The following is a 23,322-nucleotide window of genomic DNA, read 5'->3' on the forward strand; positions in this document are numbered from 1 at the left end:
AATGTTCCATCAATGAATCTGTGATTACAAGATGAACAAACCTCTCTGTAAAAAAAACCTTCAAAATATAGAATCTGGAAAGTTTGAAGAGTAGATTTCTGGTTCAGAGTATGAGAAAAAAACAAAAGAAAAAAAAATTCAGACAGCAGCCTTTAAAGATAAGTGTATAGCAAAGAGAAATAAAAATGCATATCAAACAACAGCTGTGTCTTCAGAGGATACACACCTGAATGTGTATTTTGAATGCTTTCTTTAAGTTAAACTGAAAGAGGACAAAACAAAATAGTTTTTGCAGTCTTGCGTTAAGTTGAATTAACGTTCAAATAGTGATTATCCTGTAGGTATATGAGATTATTATCCTTTGCACATTTAGAATTGAGTACACCATATACTAGCACATTCCTGCACACTGTATAAATTTATATTTCTGTTAATTGATTACATTTCATTGGATTTGCCACAGGTGCTTCTTATTTGTCTCACAACACCGACTGTCTGCTGCTTTACAACACCTGCTTCCTTTTAAGATCTTTTATTCTCAATATTCTAGTTGTCACCAATGCACCAGGACAAACATTCTCGTCTGTGAAAACCTACTTGGCATTAAAACTACTTGTGCTTGCTCCATTACAACTGGTTCGTGTAAACCGGTGGGAGTGAGACATCCTGTCTGCGGGCCGCTCTCTGCCGTCCACGTCCCCGCGGTGTCCGAGTCCTGCCGGCAGCGATGTGTTACGCGCTCCTGCTGTAGAAAAAACAGAGAAGGAAAACTTCATAGAAATGGCGGAGGGTGCTACGACTCTCAAAGGCTTGCGAGCCCAAATGGGTAAGAAAAACTCCGACAGTCGTAGCCGTTGGGTTGACCCACTCGTGTGTTTCGGTGTAGTTTGTAATGTTTGCGAGCCGCCGCCGCCGTTTACCGGCTCGTTTGTTGTAACGCGGCCAGCTTTTCTAGCTAGTAACGCTAGCTCGCCGTCCCGGTGATCCGCTCACAATGGACGCGGAAAAATCGCAACTTGTTCCCGCATTAAAAGTTACACGTTGAGTTGAATTTGCCAAACCTAGCTGATACACATGGTGGTGTTTTTTTTGTTTTTTTTTTTAAGGGGGAAGCTGCTTGAACTCGGCGGGAGTAAAGTGCTAGCTAAAGTTGTAACGCAGCATTTGTAGCCCGGGAGCCGGTTGACATGTCACGACATCGGGCTGCTCGCCTAGCACGCCTTAGCTCTGCTTTAGCTCGGCTTTACCGCATTTTAATCACGTTGTCTTGTCCTCTAAATGCGTGATATCCGAAGCTGGCTAGCTGCTTTGCAACTTCCAAAGCTAGTGGTTTGTTTGACGTTGTGCTTCACTCGGGGACTCTTGTCAGAAGTGACCATCTGCTTTCTGTATCAGGAAGCTTTTCTGCGCTTGTCTTTTGTATTTACAGCGATCTGAGGTGATGCCCTCAGTAGGAACCTAAACACAGCCTGTTTTCTCCAACCACAGATCAGCTGCCTCACAGTACATCAGCAGTTTTTGTAGTTTCCTGCTAGATGCTTCTCTTATCTATTGTGAAGTGATCTTTCCGCTCCTATATGCATTGGTTGACGGTTTTGCCTATTTGTTGACATATGGCATGACCCCCTCCACCCTCCAGGGAGAGCAACTCCAACAATGTCTGACCTGAATTTGAGATAAAGCTGGGGTGTCAGACTCTGTCAAACACAGCACTCTGATAGGAGAGTAAGGTTGTATAATTGCTTTCCTTGGACTGTCTAGATGCATTGATAAGGGGCTTTGGTTGGAGCAGCAGCCCTTTGTCACAAACTGTTCTGTCGAGCAAAAGGCACGTTAGATATTTGGAAATAGTACTATGTAGGCCAACCGAAACAGCAGTCTGTATCAGTGCTTTTCATCCAAGCGTCAGCTGGCCCAATCCAGACTTATGTTTACTGTGCTTGCATCTGCGGGTATGAATGCATGGTTTGTTATGGCTGGAGCAGCAGTTGGGATGTTTTTTAGTGTTTTAGGGTGAGAGGGAGTTTTCTGCATACCCACTTTGGGTGTAGGCATGTTTTACTCCTGGCAACTACTGGACCATATTTAGTGCTGATCTTCTTCCTGTTTCCCTTAACTTTTCCAGTCAGTTTTTTTTTTCAATCTGGAACCCTATTCTGTGGCTTTATGAAAATATCCACCAAGTTTAGAGTTATGCATTGGAATCCTGGCTTTGTGAGGAGTGAAACGATGTCCTGAGCTAAAGTTTGCTCGGCCTTCAGTCAGAGTGGAGAACTGACAATAATAAAATAATGTTAGGAATCTAGCTCATGTGCACGGTCATTTCCACAAGAATGTGAGGAAGGAGAAAGCGTACCCTGCTATTATGAAAGGAGATCACACTACTGCAAGTCACATTGCAAGGTTATCCAGATCCTGGCTCAGCAAATGCTGCTGCAGAATTAAAAGCATGAGAAATATTTCTGAACTGGGTGGATTTAACCAATGGAGGAAATCAACCAGCCTCAACTTCAGTGTGTAGTTTCTTGGATCTGTCCACTTAACTTTGCTCTTCTACCACAAATGTTCCAACCCGGTTTTGATTTTACCTTTTAAAATAAAAGATAGCAGTGTAAGGGTGTGCACACATGCACACAAATCTAAGATTTGAATAGCAAAACATGTTAATTTGTATGGACTGGACCTAACATCAGACTATAATCAGGCAGACATCAGTTTGTATATTTAGATACCATATTTGTTTCTGGTTAACATATCAGCATGAACATATACAGTCCCCCTGCCAGATTTCTAAAGAGTTTTGTCCCATTTAGAATTAGTTCCAAATTGTCCAGTTTTTGATATGCGGTTTCTCTAGACAGTCAATTTCTGTCTCTGAGGCCAGTAGTAAAGTTTGATTTTATACGGCACTCAAGCTAAAGACAGAAACACAGATCTGCTGTCCAAATGAGGCGTACCAAAGATGTAACAGAACGTGTATTTGTCACAAATTGTTGGAACAGGATGTTTGCGTCTACACTCTACTCTAACTTGTTTTGCTTCAGAAGGACCTAGAAACTAAACAATTATTGACGAAATAGGCTAATAAAGTGTAATTACAGTTTGTTTACTAGAATGTAGCTACAGATTACAGATTATCAACAAATAAAAATAGCAATTCAACTTTCTAACCGATTTTGTTTATTAGAGTTTCATAATAATAGACATTTTTGTTTATCGAATGGCCAGAAATAACAGGAAAATGCACAGATTTCTGTTAGATACACAGACTTGTGCTTTCTGTCATGGGTAGTTGCCCCACCAAAAGGCCCGCTGTAAACCAGGAAAAACCCTGTAGAGTCATAATCATAAATGATAATGGATTTGGAAATGATTAAATCCTGTTAATGCTCATCTCTGTAAGAGAAATTGGTCCATCTGGTGGAGGAGACTCCCTTGGAAACAGGGATGTGTCATCATTATCCTGCTAGTACTGCAAATAGCCAAGGCTTACCTTTGCATGAACAGGTCTCGATAATCCCGTAGAAGATTTAGTGGGCTTGTGCGTGCATGTGTGTGCACGTTTGTGAGCATGCATCTGCAGTTTTATCTATGGAGGACCAATTATTCATGATTTTGTTTCAAACCAGTATTAACATTGACATCAGTATTAACCAATGAAAAGGACGGTAGTGGTCGTACAAGTTGCTTTGCTAGTGTATCGTATCGGATGGTGTTTAGTAGAAGTTAAAAGTCCCTTTGTAATTTTAGTACCCAATGTCAAATGGCGGTGAACCCTTGTATTTAGCAGTGCAGACATTTCCTGTGAGCTACTTAGTTGTACCATGCTGCAGGGCACAATAAAAAGTGCAGTTGGCAGGACTGACAAACGAGAGAGACCTGACCCACTGATCTAACTCTTGCTTTTCCCTCAGACTGTGTCCACTATATCAACAGTGTTTGTGACTCAGGCTGTCAGAAATATGTCTAACGATCTGGCTTGTTACTTGGAGAACTACAGTTGGAGTGAGACTGTTGTGATGTAATACAGACTGGCCTGTTTCCTGTTAGCATTTTGTCTGGCCTGCAGAGCTGGGTCATCACCAGCCCCCCTGGTGGTCTTTACTGCCACCATGATAACCCAGTAGCCTGTGGGCTGAAGCACATCCGATCAATAAGTATATATGCTCCACTCAGAATGTTTTTCTAGTGTTTTTTGAGCATCTCCTGCCATCTAAGACTGTTGAACTCTGCTGAAACCAGTTTCACAGTAGTTGTGCAAATTTCTATTGATCATGTTTGTTATAGATTTTGATTCATCACAGGATAACTTCCATTACAGGAATCTATGTGATGACTTTTTTGATGACCGCATGATGACTGAGTGGAAATGGAACATTACCTGCTTCAGACTGGAGCTCAAAATTTCTGCCAAACACAACCACTTACTGAAGTAGTTGCTTATCTAGCTCAGAAAATGCCATTGATCAGTCTGGTGTATAATTAGCAGTCAGGTTAATTAGCAGTGGTTTCGTCCGTCTAATGTCTTTTAAGATTTAGCTGAGGTTGTTGATGCAGCAGCAATGATGTATGTTAATGTGTGCAAATCTCCATAGTGATGGAGTGATGAGAGACAGCTCTGATTGGCTTTTATTTCTATGAGAACACCTGGCTCTCTTGAGCTCTGTTGGGGAAAACAGTATCTCTTCCCCCATCTCATTGAAGCACTTGAATCAACACATGAGTGTATCAGTGGCGAGTACGTGCATTTTATTCCAAGAAGCTGTTTCTGACTTGGTCTTTTTTGCATGTGTTTTGCTTCTTTCTCATCACTACAAAACCACTGTGGTTGTGATATTCAGTAAAATCTTTATAGCTTCAATGTTTGCCACAGAAATGCTTGCTAGAGTAGAAATTACAGTTCATAATTTTATACACACAAGTAATCTGTACTGTTTGGCTTAACATCTGCTACTTACTCAACCCCTTTGCTTTCCTGTCCGCCTTTGCTTCCTCCTTAAGGAAATTGTCATTGTTGGACAATCTATTGTTTATTTTAAAAAATAATTGATTATTTGGATTCCAGTTATTTAGCTCTCAGCTTTTTAAATTTAACCAGAGGTTTTAGATTTAGCTTCACATTATTTTTGACAAGCGCTGTGTATTTTTGTAATTTGCATATATATGCTCATATGTGAATCATTGCTACAACGCTTCAGTTTCCCATATCCAGCTTTATTATATCATGTTGAAAAGTTGGTAAACTGGGACCAGTGAACGAACCAGAACATAAACACACCACGCTCTCATGCACATCCTGAATGACTGGCACACAGAGAGGGCTGGTAAAGACACAACAGTCCGATGTGGCAGCAAGTAAGCTACACCACTGTGGTCAAACGTCTTTTTTTTTGATGGGGGGGCTCGTGAGGACAAGGAACAGACTGATGGCTCTTGTAGCTTCAGTGGTACCTTACTGATCTACGAGGCTGGGCATACCTTGTTGACTCAGTGGAGCTGTGAATGTCAGAAGTTGCTGGTGAGCTTTCCAACAATTAAATCTGTTTCTAACAATACTGCCCCACTGTAAATGTAGTTTAAAAGTAGGCCTGGTGGGCCACAGGGATTCCAGCATACCAGCGGAAACCATGGTTATATTTCTGGTTTATCATTTTCTCTCCAGTTCTTCTGTTTGCAGATCAGCTGTAAATTTGGCCTGTATGTCCCCAGATTGTGAAAAGGTGGTCCATGCTTTCATGTAATCACATCAGGTAGTGACACTTCAGTCCAGTAAGAGGTAATGCCTTAATGGTAGGTCTCTGCGCCGTGTACATCCGCAGCTCACTCTGATGTCTGGTTTGTTAAAGCTGCCTCGGGAGGATTGTTTTGGCAACTTATTTGGTCATCGATTTTTGTCAACAAGGTCGATTATTTGTTGCTCCTCTATTAACTGCCATGTAATGATGAAAATCATACAACTGAAATGTCATTTTTCAGCTCTCAGCAAAACTGTTTACATTATTTTGTGCAAGGTAATAGTGTTTGAGTGGCCCTTTTTATAAATGTTATGTTGCACCTACTGCTGTTTTGCATATTGTTGACAAAAAATACTGTGAATTGTACGTCTGAAATGGACTGTTGCTTGTAAGCTGACACCTATTCTCATGACTAAGCCTTCAAACCCTTACTGCTCTGTTCTCATTATTTAGCTGTGAATTGTCTCTTTTTCGAGTCCGTATCTACCTTGATACAGGCCTAAGCATGGTTGAGAAGCACTTATCCATCCCGAGCTGCTCTGTGTATCACTTAGCAACAGTTACCCTGTTACACAGTGTGCCCCATCTGTTTTTCCTGTCGATTCCCTTGAGTAAAGGAGAATGTGTTGTCAGTAGGTTAATAGCAAATTCACCAGTCTCCCAAAATCCATATGCTAACCTATTGTATATTGTGTGCAAATATTCAGTGTGATACTCTGAATACACAAACCAAAGCATGCTCAATAAAAACAGAGCAAACCAAGTGAGCTGTGAGCTTATACAAGTTTTATAGTTGACTTTGGCATCTTTGTATTCTTTACAGTACTGCATGATTCCCAGATATATAGCGTGTAATGGCACGGCATTAATAACGATGAATTAGTCATCATTAGTGTACAATTAACAATATTCATCAGCAGAGCTGTTTAAAGTGTGGTCAGATCTTTTGTCATTTGTTGAATGTAAGCCTACTCACTAGTAGGAGTGAAGATGGGAGTTTGGGGGCAAAAGTGAAGTGACCTCTACACTTCAACAGAGAGCTAGCTGTAGACTTTGACCCTTCATAAGCTTCTTTGACTGGGCAGCATTGACACTGCTGTTTAAAACAGATAATCGGTGCATGACTACATAACCTGTCATGGCTCTTTGCGGTGTCCGTCTCTTGCTCACTCTCATATCTGGTTTGTCAGAACTACCTCAAGAGGATTGTTTTGTCAAAATCTGTACCTAGGTACCCTGTTAAGTTCCTTATTTCTTCTTGTCTGCATTCATACTTTTCTCTTTGATTCAACAGTGCAAACAGCTGAGTGAACATAGCTTAGCCCTCAGTTTGGCAGTTTGTTACTTCATGTAAAAAAGACATGTCCTCCTTTCTGCTGACCAGAGAGTAATGTTGTTGATTGTAGAGTTGATTTCCATAAAGATAGGACATGCACGCCACGTTTGACTCTGGGAAACCATGGCTTTGTTCCATATCACATGCTTTTTCTTTTTACTTTAATTGTGTGCTGCAGATGCTCTTACAAAGTACATACTGTTGCCTGCAATGTGCGTGCAATTAGCACGTACTACTTCATCATAATAGTTAAGCTTTGACCATCTTGCCCATATATCCTTCTCAGTCTTGTAGTGCAAAAGGAAATGTCATTTGTGTGTGTGTGTGTGTGTTCTCAGTGCAGAGGATTGTGGGTCAGAATCGTCAGAAAACATGCAGGCTTGCATACTGCAAAATGCGACCGAATGTAGTAGGACATAGTGATATTTTTGGCATACTGAATCTGACATACTATGTATTGGGGCATACTAAATCTTTCTCTGAAATGCTATATAGGGTATAATCTGTGCGTTAGTATGAGTATTTGAACATACCCCATGATCAGTGCCTGTGGTGGGTACAACATGATTGATTTTCTGTACAACAACAACAACATGGTAAAAGGCGTTGCTTACTTTGCTGATGGCCATTAAGTGCCTTATGTAACCATTCAAATTCTCTATGGCTCTTTCTTTTGGAGACAAATGTCTATATCTTAGCTTGGTGGCTAATAAGGCTGCATCTTGTATTACTGCTTCTTTCCAGTGATGTAAAGCAATGGAAAATCTGTAGTTTTCATTAGCACAAACCTATAGAAGTATTGGAGCGTTCTGGTTACACAGGGGCTTCTGACGTACTAAGAATGATTATACTACAAAGACCTTAAAAATGAAGGTCTTGTTGGTGGTACATGTTGAGCTTAGCATATGTTTAGCCAACAACAGTTTAGTGCAACTAGCTGCAGTTCTTGATTTAGCCTTGCTTCCAAGCAAGACCAAAGGCATTTACGATTATCCCCTGCTTGCAGGGGTGCATATGATCATGACTCTGCACACAGTGCCACAGCCATGCTAAAGTAAGTCAGTAATAATGGAGCCTATGATTCTAAGTACTGTTGGTGAATATTGATTTGACTTTGCTGGAACACGATTTCAGAAAGGTCACAGAGTTTTTTTGTCACTAGGAAAATCTAGTGATTGTTTATTCACATTAATATGCGGTATCATAGCTCTAATAATTGACATTTTTCATGCCAATGTTTTTTTTCTTTTTTTTCCCCTCTGTTCTAGTACAGTTGCTACACATTGCATATGCACATCTAATAGTATCCTAAAGCTTAACATATTTTTTTCAAATTGTGAGTTGTCTCTCAGGTGAATGCATGGATTTTAAGGAATTCACTCTTAAGACTTTGTCAGACCTGTCTAAATGTTGCCATATTAGTTGGTGGTGATTTAAAGTGCAAGTGATTTGTAGTACCATATATGGACTAAAACTTGTAGAGGCAGTCTGGTCCTTTTAAAAAGACAGTGGAACATATGCATACATATGTGGTCTTGTGAACTTAAAGTGTTATTTTTTGTGTGTATGAGAACAATAAGATTTTCTCTTAGCAATGGAGAAAGAGTGAGAGACTTTCAGACCAGATTTAGAAGTGTTGATCAATACTGTGAGTATCACAGGGCTGACTATCGTTTTGCTCTTTGTCAGCAGTTCTGCAAGGCTGAATGCACGCCAACAAAAAGGAAAGGAACCAGAGAAAAGACTGATGCACAGGCTCATAAAGCTTGATCATGTCCTTACGGTTTCCTTCCTTCCTGACCTTGTATCTTCTAACCATGATTTTCAAGTGAATAGTTTGGCTAAAAAAAAAAGTGCTATTGACCCTGTGGTGGTCAAATGGAAGAGCTGATTTATTGGCTACCTTGGAAACATAGTTGTAATCCCTGTCTTTTATTTGTTTGTTTTTTGGAAAGTTATGTCTAAGATGTTGTGCACCCCCAGGGATATTAACTGTATACCGGGAAGCTCACAAGGGTGATATGTTTGTCACTGCAGCTCATTCCTCCCAGCTCGTCATTGAAAGCAGTGTATGCCTTGCTACAGGGTTGACCATGAGCGGGGCGTTATGTCTGATGGCTGAATAGCTGGATTGTTATGTAGCTTCAAATCCGTTGGATCTCTCTAGAACTAGCATTCCTATGGAAAGCAAACAAAGCACAGAGAAAAACAGCTGATTTAGACTTCATTGGTTTGGCGTACCAGAAGCAGTTCTGTTTTCTACATATTATTTGAAATACCTGCTTGGCCAGACATGACATCATGTGACTGTAGTTCTTTGTGTGTAAACTGTGAGTGTCTCTGTGTTCCACATACAGCTGCAGCTGCACAGGCACAAGCTGAGGAGCGGCGCAGCTTGGCAGGGAACAGCCCAGGACCTACAACCAACACACCACCAGCTAAACCTCAGGGGTGTAAGCCAGGTAAATGACACCGCGCCCTGACACACAAACAGATTGGTTCTCACAGATGCTGCCCTGTCACCGCTTTATTGTCTTCCATAAGCTCAATCATTATATGCAACACAATCCACTTCCACCATCCTCTCAGTGTGGCTTATTGCAGGTTAACCTTAGTCATCATCTTATTACTGTAACAGTTGACAAAGCTCATTAATGACAGTCACATGCACACATCTGCCCTGCCTCACACAAAGCCTATGTAACACTACGCCTCATTGTAATCCACCCTCAAGCTCTCTGTATATGTATTGCTGCACATGTTTTACCTTTTAACCACATACTTTATATGCATGTATGTTTGCAGTCATTGACGGTGCCTCACTTAGAATAGACGATCGACTGCGAGTGGCAAAAGAGAGGCGAGAGGAGGCAGAGAAACAACAGGGTAAGAGAGTAATCCCAGTTTCTGTGGGAAATTAATGTAGCCAAAGCAAGGCTACCATGAATAGTCAAATCAAATAGCCAGCAGACAGAACATTAATTTGTACCTGTTGTTGAAACTAAAATACTAAACATTTGCTGGTTCCAGGTTCTTTTAAGATTTTGTATTTTCAATTGTCAGTATATTCAAAATATTTATATTTTTGGACGAATACAAGACCTATAAAGATGTTACCTTGGGATTTATTAAATTATAAAGAGCATTTTTGCAGTTTTGTGACGTTGTATAATCCCAGTTATAATCACCTAATCAAGAAAATACAAATGAATCCTCTGAACCCCTAGACGATTCTGGGTGTTTTTTTTTGCTCCTATCACAATTTTTAGCTCTACATATCATAGATATTTTACAACTTACATTTTTAATTTGTTTCCATACTTGTCTCCTGCCTGTTTTATGTACAACACAGTCCAATTCCAGTGAAGCAAAAAGAGTCCCTGAATTTTTATGTCACATGACTGTTAATTGCAGCTGAGTCGGGTAATGGCTTCCTGTTTGCAAAGAGGAGCACAGAATTTGTGTTTGTTTTTTTGTCTGGTTACTACAAATTGTTATTATTGTTAATTTTTTTAAACAAGACATTTAGAATGAAGGGAATTTCATGAAACATCCAAATTATATTCTTAGATTTGGGTGTCCTGACAAAACATAGTCACACATGATTAGTTCAAGGACTGTCCAAGAGTACAGTTTCTTAAAATCATAAATGATTTGATTTTGGCAATATAAAAAAAACAAAAGCCTATCAGACCCACTGGCAGGTTTTGGGGTTCAGAGGGTTGCTAAATAGAAAATATAGTGAGTTACAGCCTTAAATCAAAGAAAGTCCTTACTTTACTTTGTAGGCTCTTAATAAAGTGATTATTCCACACAAATAAGATAACATACTAATAAGTCACTTTTTTTCCTGCACACACCTCCTGTCCATGTATTCACATTACTGTACATGTGGTCAGCTTTGCGAGAGTCTCAGATCATGGAGCGGGAGCGCAAGGCCAAGCTGCAAGTGGAGCGTCAGATGGAAGAACGTCAGAAAAAAGTTGAGGATCAGCGAAGGAAGGAGGAGCAGAAGCGATTGGCCGTGGAGGAGAAGAGGAAGCAGAAACAGGAAGAGGAAAAGGTAGCTGCAACAAGGGGGGTGGCAGAGTCTTCTGAGCAGTTTTTTTTTTTAATTTTATTGTTTCTCAGTTGATTCTTGTGAATAAATTAACATAGAAACACAGATTTACTTTTTTTTTTTTAAAAGGGGGAAACAGCATGGTTGTCCATACACTGTTGCGACAACTGCACTCTGCACAGATCTCACCTCATCTGCTTCTGTTTCAAGGGCAAATGTTACTCTGCTGTAAATGACTTGCATGTTTCCTTTCCTCTGTTTTTGTTATAATGCAGGAGCACTACGAGGCAGTGATGAGGCGGACACTGGAGCGTAGTCAGCGAGTGGAGCAGCGACAGAAAAGGTGGTCTTGGGGAGGACTATCCCCAGACTCAGATGGACGAACAGGTAGAGACTCTTTTTTCACCTTAGTCCAGACTTTGACCATCCACTTGCCACATCACGTTTAAGAGACACTAAGATACACAAAGAACTCCTCACCCCTTCAGAACAGCACATGAAAGTGGTTCACAATGTGATCTTGTATTACTACAGTTGGAATGAAACCCAGTTGCAACATGCATAAAAGCAGTTTAAACCATTTTTGTTTTTTTGCCAGCAACTGAGCACAAAGGTAGATTAGATGGTTTGAGGTGCAATTGATCATAATGTTCGTCAGATCACAACACCCTTACCTGTAAACATGCTCTCAAACTGGTATTATTACGCATGACATGCAGTCAAACATTTGGTTATTTACAGATATATTTGTTTTTCAGATATACAAAGAATCAAGTGTCAGTTTACTGTTTGTCCACCACAAAGTCTAGCTAGTCAGTGTATTTAATGCTTTAGGCCGTGAGTGTCAGGCAAAGGCTGATGGCTGTCAGCCAGCTTTCACCCCCATCTCTCTTTCCTTGTATGAAGGATGTGCCTCATCTTGTGTTTTATTGCTCCTCCCTGAGAGCTGTGTTTTCCCACAGGAGATTCTGATGCCAGTGCCTCATCTCCAGTAACTATAGTTATCTCCTCTGCCTCGCCAGAAAAGCCACCGAGGAATCGACAAGGTTTTGTTTGTTGATAATTTGCTCACCAATGTAGCAACACAGCATGAACTGGCACTGGCACACAGATAGCTGGGTTAACTACTGTCCCCTCCACCAACACTCCCCGTCCTGTCATCCCCACTTGCATTCTAACTGGCAGTTTTTCACTAACAATTTTGTATGAGGCTTTTGTTCTGAAAGTGCTTTGGGGTTGGTTATTAGCTGTACGTGTAGCTTCAGGTTTTCACTCACTTGCACTGTTCAGTCGGGCTGGGCAAAATAAACATATATGTCGATATTAGAACTTTCAATTTATCCCAGTTTTTATGTTGATATGCTCAATAAATGAATTCATTTACACAGTCTTTTTTTTGCCTTTAACTTAAACAAAGAATCAAAGCTCACTTTATTAGCAAGCAGCCAATAGTAATTAGTTAGTGTGTGCTAGCAATTTTTGTTAATGTGGTGCATGCACTGAGACCTCATGAGGACAATGAAAATCACCCTGATGTTGGAAAAAGAGAAACAGTAAAGGGTACAGAAGAGGAACAACTGCTACAGATGAAAGCAAGCTATTTTGGTCCTGAGGGCACACTTGGCTTCATTAAGTACAAACAAAGCTATATTCAGTGCAAAAAAAAAAAGTTATGTGCAAAAAGGAACACCACCAATTTGTTTCAGCATCTTTACACAACCATGTCACAGAATATTGAGTGCAGGCCCAAGAAAAGTTAACAACAGGGTGTTTTTCAGATACAGCAGCCCCTTGCACAGTGTTTGATGGCACTACTCCAGATGCATTAAGTTCAAGCTGTCATTTTTCACTTCCTCAAGTAACAAGAAAATCATTCTTACTAGCCATTGAAAGGCAGTGCAGTGCATATAATTGAAACTGCCCACTTTAAAGACTATTTGAAGCACAAGTGTGTTTACAGTATAATTTTAAACATTTTAAACCAATGTAAATGTGACAGTTTATTTGGACAATAATTGGAGGTGATATTGCCCAGCCCTGCTGTCATACACTTCCTGGCCACAAGTCGCATGGAAGCCCACTTGAATGGTATTCAACAAAGAGCCAATAATGGGTCTGGCATGGACAATGTAATGTTGTTGATGCTCTTCTCTTTGGAGTGGTTTAACATGAGCATCTGTTGTTCACTAACTACAATGCCTATGCTATGGTATTTAAGGCTGTGGTATGTATTATCATGGAAACATGTACTGTTTCATTGCATTAGAAGCACGTTACATCAGTGGGTTAAAGGGAATTTGTATCACTTTAAACAGTATAGTTTCTATGCACTTTTAGCTGTTTAAATGAAGCACTTCATGAAGAACTTACTAACCTTTGCCTGAGGGATTACAGCCTCGCAGAACCTTGTACTCCCCTGTATGCACCCGAATTCCCTCCCCCTTGGCTGTTCTCCAGTGTAAAACCCGCCTCCCTTGTCTGTCTTTCCTCCTCCCTCTCAGTGGACAAGCGCTCCACATCCACCATGAACCTGAAACAGCCATCTGAGGCTGGCATCAGCAAACGCCTATCCTCCTCCTCTGCTACCCTCATCAAATCACCTGACAAACGTAAGTCTCCTCTCTTCCCTCCCTCCCTCCCTCTCTCTCTCCCTCCCTCCCTTCCTTGTTTGTTCCCCCTCCCCTTACCTTCCCGCCGAGCCACCCTGCATTCCAGTGCTGCATCTTAACCAACATGCTATATTCCAGACAGCTGTTTTATCAGCCATGTAAATGCTTATTTGTGATTACGTGTGTATGAGTTTTTCCAGGTGACTAACTGTAGACGATCTGGAACAAACCCATCTTTTCTACGAACTCTATAACTACAGTGACCTCTGACCCCTGCTCTTTTTCATATCCAGGGTTTAACGCCCAGGCTCACTGGTGCACAGAGAAATTGGTAAAATTGCTTTAGTACCTATCTCTGGTCCAGAAATCTCCCTATTCTGTTGCGTACATTCACCATATGTCTCTTTGAAGCACTCCTTTGTCACAGGATTTGTAAGCCTGTTTAGATTTACAAGGAATCGAGAAGAATTTTAGACAAAAAATATCTCAAGATGAACATTTGAATCCTGCAAAAAATAATCAAGTCATGTGATTAATGTCTCTCCACAGCTCCTGTGGACTGCCAGTGCCATATTTCCTCTTTGACATATTTGGTTTTTCTGAACCTTTCAACCTATCATATTCGCAGTATATTCTAAAAAGTCTGAGAGACTTTTCTGTCATGTACAAGATAGTGGGATGTAATTTCACCATTGGGTGTTTCATCATTGTCTCTCAGGTGTTAAACCAAGGAGTTCATCTTGTAACCGGTTGCCTAGCAATGGCAATGCTGCTCAGGCCAGTAAGGAAGACGGCAAAAAGCTTCAGGTGGAACAGACAGGTGCCAAAGACTCCCTCTCCATCCCACTTTCTTAACAAAGATGATGCACAGTTCACAATTTGTCAAACCTCTACATTATAAATTCAGCTTTACCACTGCTATGACAACCACATAACAAGCTAGCTTGCTGCTTGTTATTTGGTCTGATTGCTGAAAGCTGTGCAGATTTATGCTAAAATAGGAAACCAATTTAGAGGAATCGAGTCAGGGCAGATCAGATGTGACAGTTGAAAGTCTTGTCTGTATAATTAGCCACATGTCTTACTCTGGGACATCAGCTGCTGTCAGCCCTTTTCTGATGACTCGGATAAAGCAAAATGAAGCACACATGACTTGTGAACTTTCTCTGGGGTTTGTTCGTTGATTCCCTCCAGTGCCTGCCTGGCTATAACTCCACTTTCATGTCTGTAGGCCGTTCTGTGAAGAAGAGAAGTACCTCCCTTACGCGAGTAAGTGTGGGCAGAGCACAGACCCCTGCCAAGCCTGATAAGGGGACAACGGATGATCAAGGTGGCTAGCATGAACAATCAGCATGCATCGCTTAGGCCTCCATCTCTGAATAACAAGCATGCAGCTCTGATATTAATGGCTTCCTCATTCTGAATCCACATGTTTTTAAGTCTTTAATGATGATAATATCTGCTGCTTGGAGCTTTGGGGTTAAATTCTCATTTATCACAATTCAGCCTCATGGAGCTCAAGGGTTTTTTTTAACTGGTGGGCACCTCATGCTGCATATGCCCTGTTTCTAACTACGCTCTCCTTCACCAAAAAGAAAGTCTGTCTCACTGACTGCTCAATTACCCTCTACGCAGATGCTAGTTTCTCCACACCGTTTTACTCGGAGCACTGTGCTTGTTTCATCACTCCAACCTTTCTGCTGTCTCAGCCTACCAGATCCTGTACTGTGCCATGTTTCTCACTGACAGCTGATTTTTATTTTTTTTTCTAACCTTTTTTTTTTTTTTGGTTTTCTTCTTAAGTGTCAACACAGGAATGGTTTCGTTGCGTGGCTTGTTTGCACTAACAGTGTATTGTTTTGTTGTCACAAAGTGTTTATTGTCCTCTCCTTCCAAGATGACGTCATAGCTGGATTTAAGTTGCTCGTGCTTCAATGTGGTGTATGTCAGTGCCATCCCATCATAGCAGCACCAGAGCACAGAAATGACCACAGCACCTCGCTGCATTCTGTGTACTGCCATTAACCACCAATGCTTTTGTTTGTCTTTTAGCCGTATCAGTCTCTTTGTCCTGGTGAAATTGTAAAGATGTCTATGTTCTGTACACATTTGTTCTGTGTGGTTATGTTGAGCAAAAATACAACACAGTTGCCATCATTCATACTGAATTAGCTTTTATATATGCAGTTTGAGAAATTATTTAGCCCCAGTTTTCCTACACATAATTTTTCTCATGACAATAACCTTATCACGGACTATTAACCAAGATATTTACCTGGGTGTACAACAGCAAGCCATGCTGCCATGCTCCATGGGCTGGCACTCAATGGGTAACAAAAATCAAGTCTGTCAACAACAGATGTCCTCTCAGTGAGGGGTTACAAAAGGAAGTGAGAATCTGCAATCTCCTTTTGAAGAGCTAGCATTTCGGGACATGTGGCAAAATCAACCAGTCAACACTTTAAACTTTTCTTCTGGTACGATTTCTCCTCCATAGATTAGGTAGCAACAACAGCCAAAATGGGGAATTTTCAGTTCTTCCATTTCATGGAACCAAGGGCTCTTAGCTTCTGCTGTGAATTCAAGGTCCATCATAGTGCTTGTATAACATGCTGACTTGCTCAGTATTGGCTAATGTATTACTAGAAGAGCTGTAGTCGGCCTTCATATTTGGATGGTTTCAGCGTGACACCATTTTTATCTCATCATTTAAAACATTGCACAGCAGAAGCTAAAGAACCCTTGCACGGTCACAGTCACTCACCCTATTACTCAGTCTTTGATCTGTTTCACTTCTCATCTTCCTCCCCAGTAGTATTCCTCTGCTGTCTTTGAAGTTCATTAACGGTTTGTTTTTCCCATCAGCACACCTTCCTATGCCTCAAGGAACCATTGATTTGACCTCATTGTCTACTTTGACTTGTGTTTTAACTGATCTTCAGTTACCAGACAATCAGTCTTTGATCCGTCTCAGTACTTTTCCATGGTGTCCTTTACTTACTGTCTTTTATTGACTATCCTTGTTTAGCTGAGTGTCACTGAAAGTTAAAAGGATAAAGACAGTTGACAAAGAACCCATGTAAGATTATAGAGACATAGGCTTTGGTTCTATATGTTGATTCTTCCCTGTTAAATCACATGGTGACCCTCCTTTTCCCTTCATTCCCCATTCTTATCATCTCTTTCCTTCTTGGCCTTTTTGCTCTCCTCTACTGTTTTTCGGTGATTTTTCGGCCGTGTAGCTCGCAGGGCACCGGCCAGTACTGTGGATGGAGGGGTCCTTAGTCGCCTGCTCACCCCCACCCAGGCCTCACTAGCTAGGAGCAAGAGTGCCGCCGCCCTGTCCGCTGAAGGAACAGATGCTCCAGGTAACCTCCACTTGGGAGACCCTGACGGAGAGGAAGAATGGCCAGACACAGACCCTGACCATCCCTTTTGAACTGCCATTTTGTCAGTAGAAAGTCCGCCCAGTCACTCCCAGCACCGCTTCTCTAGATGAGCTCATCCCAGTACTCTGCTGCAGACTGTCATGCTTTTGAAACAGTCCTTTGAAAAGTGAATAGTAGCCTCGTGGTGGTGGAATTACCCAAGTCTGTCTGCAGCTCTTTGTGTAAAAGCCACTATTGTAGTGATCAGCTGTTTATGTATGTACAATAATAATTGGCAGCAAAGTACACTCATGTGAGAGAACATAGTCACTCAGTAAATATTGACACACACGCACATGTCCAGCTCACACGCACTCTCAGATCTGACACAATTGGCTGTTGTGTGCTGAGCCGAGCCGAGCCGAGCCGTGCAGGGCAGACATGGCCAGTAGCATTTCCCTGCATCTGAGGAGCCTCAGGGTCCATGCTGGGAGATTTACTCTAAGCTGCTTACCTATTGGTTCTTGTTACGTCAGAATGAGACTGTTGTGCTATTCTGTGTGTTGTGGTAGTGAGACCAGTGTCAAGGAACTCCATCGACACTTGAAGTCACACAAATCAAATTGTTCCAACATTATGTAGTAAAATATGCTATAAAGCCATCTAGGTGGAGTTTTGTGTCTCACTGAGTGGCTTACATTTTATGTGAATGTTTTTTTGTTTTTTTTTAATGTGTAGCACTGTGATGGGGATGATCTAGAGTACATATGACAGCAGTTGAGAACATACATAGGCCCAGCCTGGAGACAGCCTGTAATGAATCGCACACACGCACACAGATGAATACTGCTTTTTTTTTGTTGAATGTATGTTTTCAAAGATAGAAAGAACCATACTGTAAAGCACTGACTCACTTCAAAGCTGCAACTGTCCTCCTGGTGTTGGTTTTAGATTGTGGTGTTTATCGACTGGCCATTACAAACCCATTAGTGGCTATAGATCTTCTGCTAAGTATAGCCCCGGTAGAAACATGATGCATCCACATTAGCAGCAGCAGTGGTAACTCATAACAGGGTAAATTCCATAGTCACCGGTGCTGCTTAGCATGCACACAGAATAAATTACAGAACACGTTTGTGACCATGCTGCAGCAGGGAGAGTTCTTCAGGTCTTGGGATTATGGTGACTAATCCCTCAATCTGACACAGCAAGCCAGGGGAGAACACTATTCCCTCTACGTAGACTTGATGCTAAAGAAAGTACTTTTCAGTCATTGCAGGTTTATAGTTATTTTGCAACAAAGCATCAGCATTTTAGATCAGTTGTTGCTGTTGACAGACAGTTGAAATCGAGCTGGAACTGGAACAGTTACAGTGTGATAGCTGAGAGGACGTAAACTGCATATTACACTCAATTTGTAATTACTGTGCACAACAGGTTACACTATCAACATCAGTTGTGTGTTTAGTGTACTAATAAATCTGTGTGGTGTGTGTGTGCAGTGTCAGTGTTTGTTGTACTGTGTTGGTGGTAGGTTTTATGTAGTTTTTGCTGTGTTGTGGTGCTTGGTGTTCCAGTTCGTTCATGTTGTGTCCAGAAGCTTTGGCACCTGTGGGGTGTTTGGGTTTTTTTTTTTGCAAGATTATTGCTCTCTGCTCATCATGTCCCCAGTAATTTCCAACCCATTCGAAGCTTCAGAAATCAAGCTATTGCCTGCATAAATTGCTATATCTAACAAAACGCTTTTTTTTTGTGCTCTTCTCCCCTCACAAAAACACTCTCCTACATTTCTATCAACCATCAACTGCCCTCCCTCTTTCTCTTTTTCATCTCTTCAACTATCCCTCTGTCTTTCCCCAAATTCTTTTTTATTATTCTCTCCTTTTGCTATTTGCTGCTTTGCTGCCCAACATGGTCGCTTATCACTCCTCCCATTGGTTGTGCTCCCCTGGTCCCGCGATGACTGTGTCCTTTACCAGAGTGTCACCTGTGTCCTCGCTCAGCCTCAGCCAGTCCCCTGCACCCGCCACGTGGACCCGTGCGCAGCCGCAGCATTGACCGACAGAAGAGCGGCATGACCACGTCTGTGTCGGCCGATGGAGCTCTCGACCCTTCAATGGTGAGGATACTTCTTGGCGTAAATGTTACTAACACCATTCGCCTGCGGAAAAAAAGAAATGTTTGAACCCGACACTTACAAAATGAAAAGAGTAATGTCTGTAAAATGATGTCATAGTTTAAGAAGTTAAGTTATTTACAATACAAGGATAAAGTTGGATTAGTTTACATCTCTGTTTCAGTCAGCCAGTTTGCATGTACTGATGGACTAACCTGGTTGCAGGGATTTAGATAGCATCTCTGATCTTATCGGTATTCAAACTACAAAGTAATAATAGATTAATTTGGGTTAGCATATGTGTAGGACCATGAGAATTTCCTGAGTAGCAGTATGCAGTTGTGTTTATGGAAAGATAATTGAATGTTTAGTACCTGAAAGTGCCAGAAAAACACTAAATACATGTTTTGGGTAATAATATACAGTACAAGTTACTATTTGTGAAACCACCTTTTGCTTTTGAATTAGCAGCAGCTGTAGGATTTTATTTCTGTGGGAGAGTCGTTGAATTTGACTTGGGAAATAAGGACAGACTTTAAAACATTTTATTAGCACATTAACACATTTTTATTTATTTTTTTGTTATACTGGAAGAGAGGGATTATTTTTCCAGAAGCTGCATAGAAACCAGGATGGAGTTAAAGGCACACTGGTGTATTAGTAGTGGACACAGGTGCCTGCTTTCCTACACTGACACGACATCAGTGACTCTGAAATGACATCAGTGAACTCTGATTTATATGCACGCGTCCGGCTACATTTGCCTGTCAAAGTATTTCTGCTGGATGCTAACCATAGGGAAATGTTGTTCCTCCAGCTGTTCTTTGACCTTTGCTGGTTGCTCATAATTTAAACTTGTTAATACATCGGTAGAATTTTATCCTACTGCGACTCATCTTAATCTATCTCAGTGTTCTCACTTGGTGGCCTGTAGTGCCTGGCGCTCTCTCATAACCTGCCTGTCTGCCTGTCCTCTTCCTCCTCCTCCTCTGTGGTGGTGAAGGGCTTCATTGTCGTAGCATGAGACAAAGAGATCCACAGTGGCCTGATTATGGACAGATCAGGCCATGCAAAGTAGACCCCTCCCAGACCCTGGGGCCTAATGTAAAAAGCCTTTGACTTTTCTCACCATTTCATTGTCTCTTCTCCTCCACATGTACACCCTGGTGTGAAGATAATTGAAATTCACAGCCTCATGCTTGGCACTGAGAATTTGCTTGACATTTGGGTTAAATTCTGTCGGTCAAGCTGCCTGCTTGTATTACATGTCAGCTCAAAATAATGGAATGTTTTTTTTGTTGTTTTTTTGTTTTTTCAAAACAAATGATCAGTATCAGGTTAAGAAAACAGTATTAATAGTTTAAAGATACACTCTAGATTTTGCACTAGAATCCTTTTCGCCATTTTTTTTGCTTATGAAAAGATGATGTGAAGAATTTATGTTCACAGTGTAGACGTTAATAGCTGTTTTTGTGTGTCTTTACAATGAATTCTCTCCTTGACAAAGTGGCACTGTGTCTACGGGCCGTTCTTGCTCCAGTAGCACATGAAAAGGAAATTAATTTCTACCAGGTTATAAAACTGGAGCTTGCTTGTTTACTCTATCACATAGTCTTTCCTGTTCTCTCAAATAGGATTATGACTAAAGCTGAAACAGTTTCTTATTTGGACAGTTTCTCACATGGATACAGAAAAAGCATTGTAGCAAATTTAGCTTATTCTGTATTCAGTAAAAATGGCTTGGGGTTTACAGCACTGTTATATTTGTGTCTGTCTGAGAGTCACATGTATGCGCTGTGCTCTCTGTCATCATGTTTACAGTAATAAACACAGCCAGTGGGTATTAAGAATAGATTAATTAAATCCAGAGCATTGCGTCAAAGTCATGTGCCAGTAAAACTATAAGAAGCAGAGGCAGACTTGAAGAGTTTAACTTCAGGAGTTTAGCTGTAAATTTTAATATTAGCTAGTTCATTTGCTACTTCATTCCCCTGTTTCGTGTTAAATACACCTCTCTTTTTTGCTGTCAGCCCAATCTAGTTGCATGATTTAGAACTGCTTTATTTATAAAAGGATGATTTTTCCATTTCCATTATTATTTTATATTAGGGAAAAGAGTTTATGGGAATTTTTGCATTCTTGAAGTAATCCTATTTTAGAGAATTTCATGCTTGCCTTCTCCAATTCTATCTATTTTTTGTGTGAAATTACAGAAGGACAAGCACTTATCTACATCTGGGGGCCAACGTCCTGCCTCCCCATCCACTTCCCTGGGACGCAACCGCTCACCGTCTCCAGCCCCAAATCCAGCTCCAAAGAGGACACCTTCCCCAGCAGCATCCAAGTAAGACTCCAACACAGCTTCACTTATTATTTCTATTTAACTTGTTCGACTGGTTGATCGCAACCTTTCATTTTGATTTGATTATGAATCAAAAATGAACACAACATACATTTTCTTTCGACAGGCAAAGTCCTAAGATGCGTCCACCCTCGCCAGGCGCAATGAAACAACGGCCCCCATCTCCCCAGCCGACATCAAGCAAGCCCCCACCCATCCAAAAGCAATCACTCACTCCAACAGGGCCCCCAACCTTGCGAAAGAGGGACTCCAAATCCAAGGATCTATGTCCTGTTCAGGCTGTGGCTTCACAGTCCTCTGATTCCAGCAAGACCAAAGACAAAGATGGTAAGAAATTAACTATAATAATAATAATACAGCCTAAAGTAAAATGCATGATTCAGCACCCATTGTCAGTAGATTGTCATGCCAATATTTGCAGACACTGATTGTCATTCTAGCAGCCAGGATGTTTGCTCTGATGCATCGAAACATAAATTCAGTTTCAGCAATTGAAGTGACCCAGCGTAACAAGCTGAAATCCTATTCATCTTACTAAGTAAACAGGATTCAAGTTCTCTACCATGTAGGACCAAACCTACTTATAATTATACCCACAAAATATTAAAGTAACTTCTTTGTTCTCTGGTATTTTACTAAAGCATGTCCTAGTCCAAGGAATTACCCATAAATAATTGGGTATTCCTTAATCTTTCCAAAATAAACGATTGTTTCCACACAAAGGCTTCTTGCTAGCTGTTCTCCGTGTAGTCCAGACTCCTGTTCCAGTTCCACTAAATTAAGGGAGTGCAACAGAAGTTTAAAATAAATAAATAAAAGGCAAGAGTTCTTGGATCCAATAAGAAATTCCAGAGGGAAGGTCTGAGCAATAATAAATTACGAAAATCAAAATTAATAAATTAGTAATTTTGCCTGTGATCCTGGTTTAGTACAGCAGTCAGTTTGGTTGAAGATAACAGAGTTTTATTATTTGTCTTAATAGACAGACGATGGACAGAATTGTGTTTGTGTGCATGCTGCAAACTGACGTGGCAGCAGCTTGAGTTGCAATAAATCTCACTAGAGCTGGAGACCTATTAGGTCCCAGCTGGAGTCACATCCTGTTAGAAGTCTGGATTTGCTGCTTCTGCCACCTCCTGGAGAGACTCATGCTCTGCAAGGTAATAGCTTTAGTTTCATACTGCACGGATCCAGACACAGACTAATTCACTGTGCTTTAGGAAGGCGTAAAAACAAAACTACTGATCATGGCACAGTTTAGGGATGTTTACTGTATGAAAAAGGTTAAATACTTCCTCAGTGTATGCGCAGTTAGAAGTACCAATATGTCCATTTAACACTTCTGCTCAGATATTTGCAACATTGCACACAATAACCTTAATATATTAATTAACCTAATAAACTGATAAATATTAAAAAGAAAAATATTGCGATATAAATGAAGTGGTAAAATCTCAGATGATAGAGAAATTAATTTCACCTTATTGCATGTATTATTATGTTGCCCAACCCCCATGCACTGTACAGTATGTGAAGAGTTCTCTCAAAGAGCACAGAGAGATCATGTGAAAGTTACACAACACTGTATCAGGCCACTTGTCTATTCTGCTTCTGTCTTACTCTGCCATGGCTGGCCGCCTCCACCAATCAAGGGCTCTTATCTCCCAGTCATCACTCATCCTCGAGTGTCCCATGAAGGGCCAGATGCTGTGCCCTCAGGTCAGCGCTACAAGGAG

The 23,322-nt window shown here is 41.0% G+C and overlaps 1 protein-coding gene across 8 annotated transcripts in view; it reads left to right on the forward strand.

The window, feature by feature from the left end:
* Positions 1-723: 723 nt before the first annotated feature.
* The window catches only part of map7d3 (MAP7 domain containing 3), a 28,448-nt gene continuing 5,849 nt past the window's right edge, over positions 724-23,322 (forward strand). Inside the window, exons 1-13 of one of the 8 annotated variants that reach the window (XM_008275487.1) lie at positions 724-826; positions 9,429-9,533; positions 9,877-9,957; positions 10,971-11,134; positions 11,407-11,518; positions 12,094-12,177; positions 13,633-13,740; positions 14,459-14,560; positions 14,972-15,070; positions 16,983-17,108; positions 19,088-19,227; positions 21,438-21,568; positions 21,693-21,913. In XM_008275487.1, coding sequence (XP_008273709.1) covers positions 781-826; positions 9,429-9,533; positions 9,877-9,957; positions 10,971-11,134; positions 11,407-11,518; positions 12,094-12,177; positions 13,633-13,740; positions 14,459-14,560; positions 14,972-15,070; positions 16,983-17,108; positions 19,088-19,227; positions 21,438-21,568; positions 21,693-21,913 — 1,519 coding nt within the window. In that variant the 5' untranslated portion in view covers positions 724-780. The remainder of the gene's footprint in view (positions 827-9,428; positions 9,534-9,876; positions 9,958-10,970; positions 11,135-11,406; positions 11,519-12,093; positions 12,178-13,632; positions 13,741-14,458; positions 14,561-14,971; positions 15,071-16,982; positions 17,109-19,087; positions 19,228-21,437; positions 21,569-21,692; positions 21,914-23,322) is intronic. The other 7 variants (XM_008307034.1, XM_008275463.1, XM_008275470.1 and 4 more) reach the window with 7 other exon arrangements.

This window comes from Stegastes partitus, unplaced genomic scaffold (genome assembly GCF_000690725.1).
Source record: "Stegastes partitus isolate 25-593 unplaced genomic scaffold, Stegastes_partitus-1.0.2 Scaffold2, whole genome shotgun sequence".
In the NCBI taxonomy this organism is placed as follows: Eukaryota; Metazoa; Chordata; class Actinopteri; family Pomacentridae; genus Stegastes; species Stegastes partitus.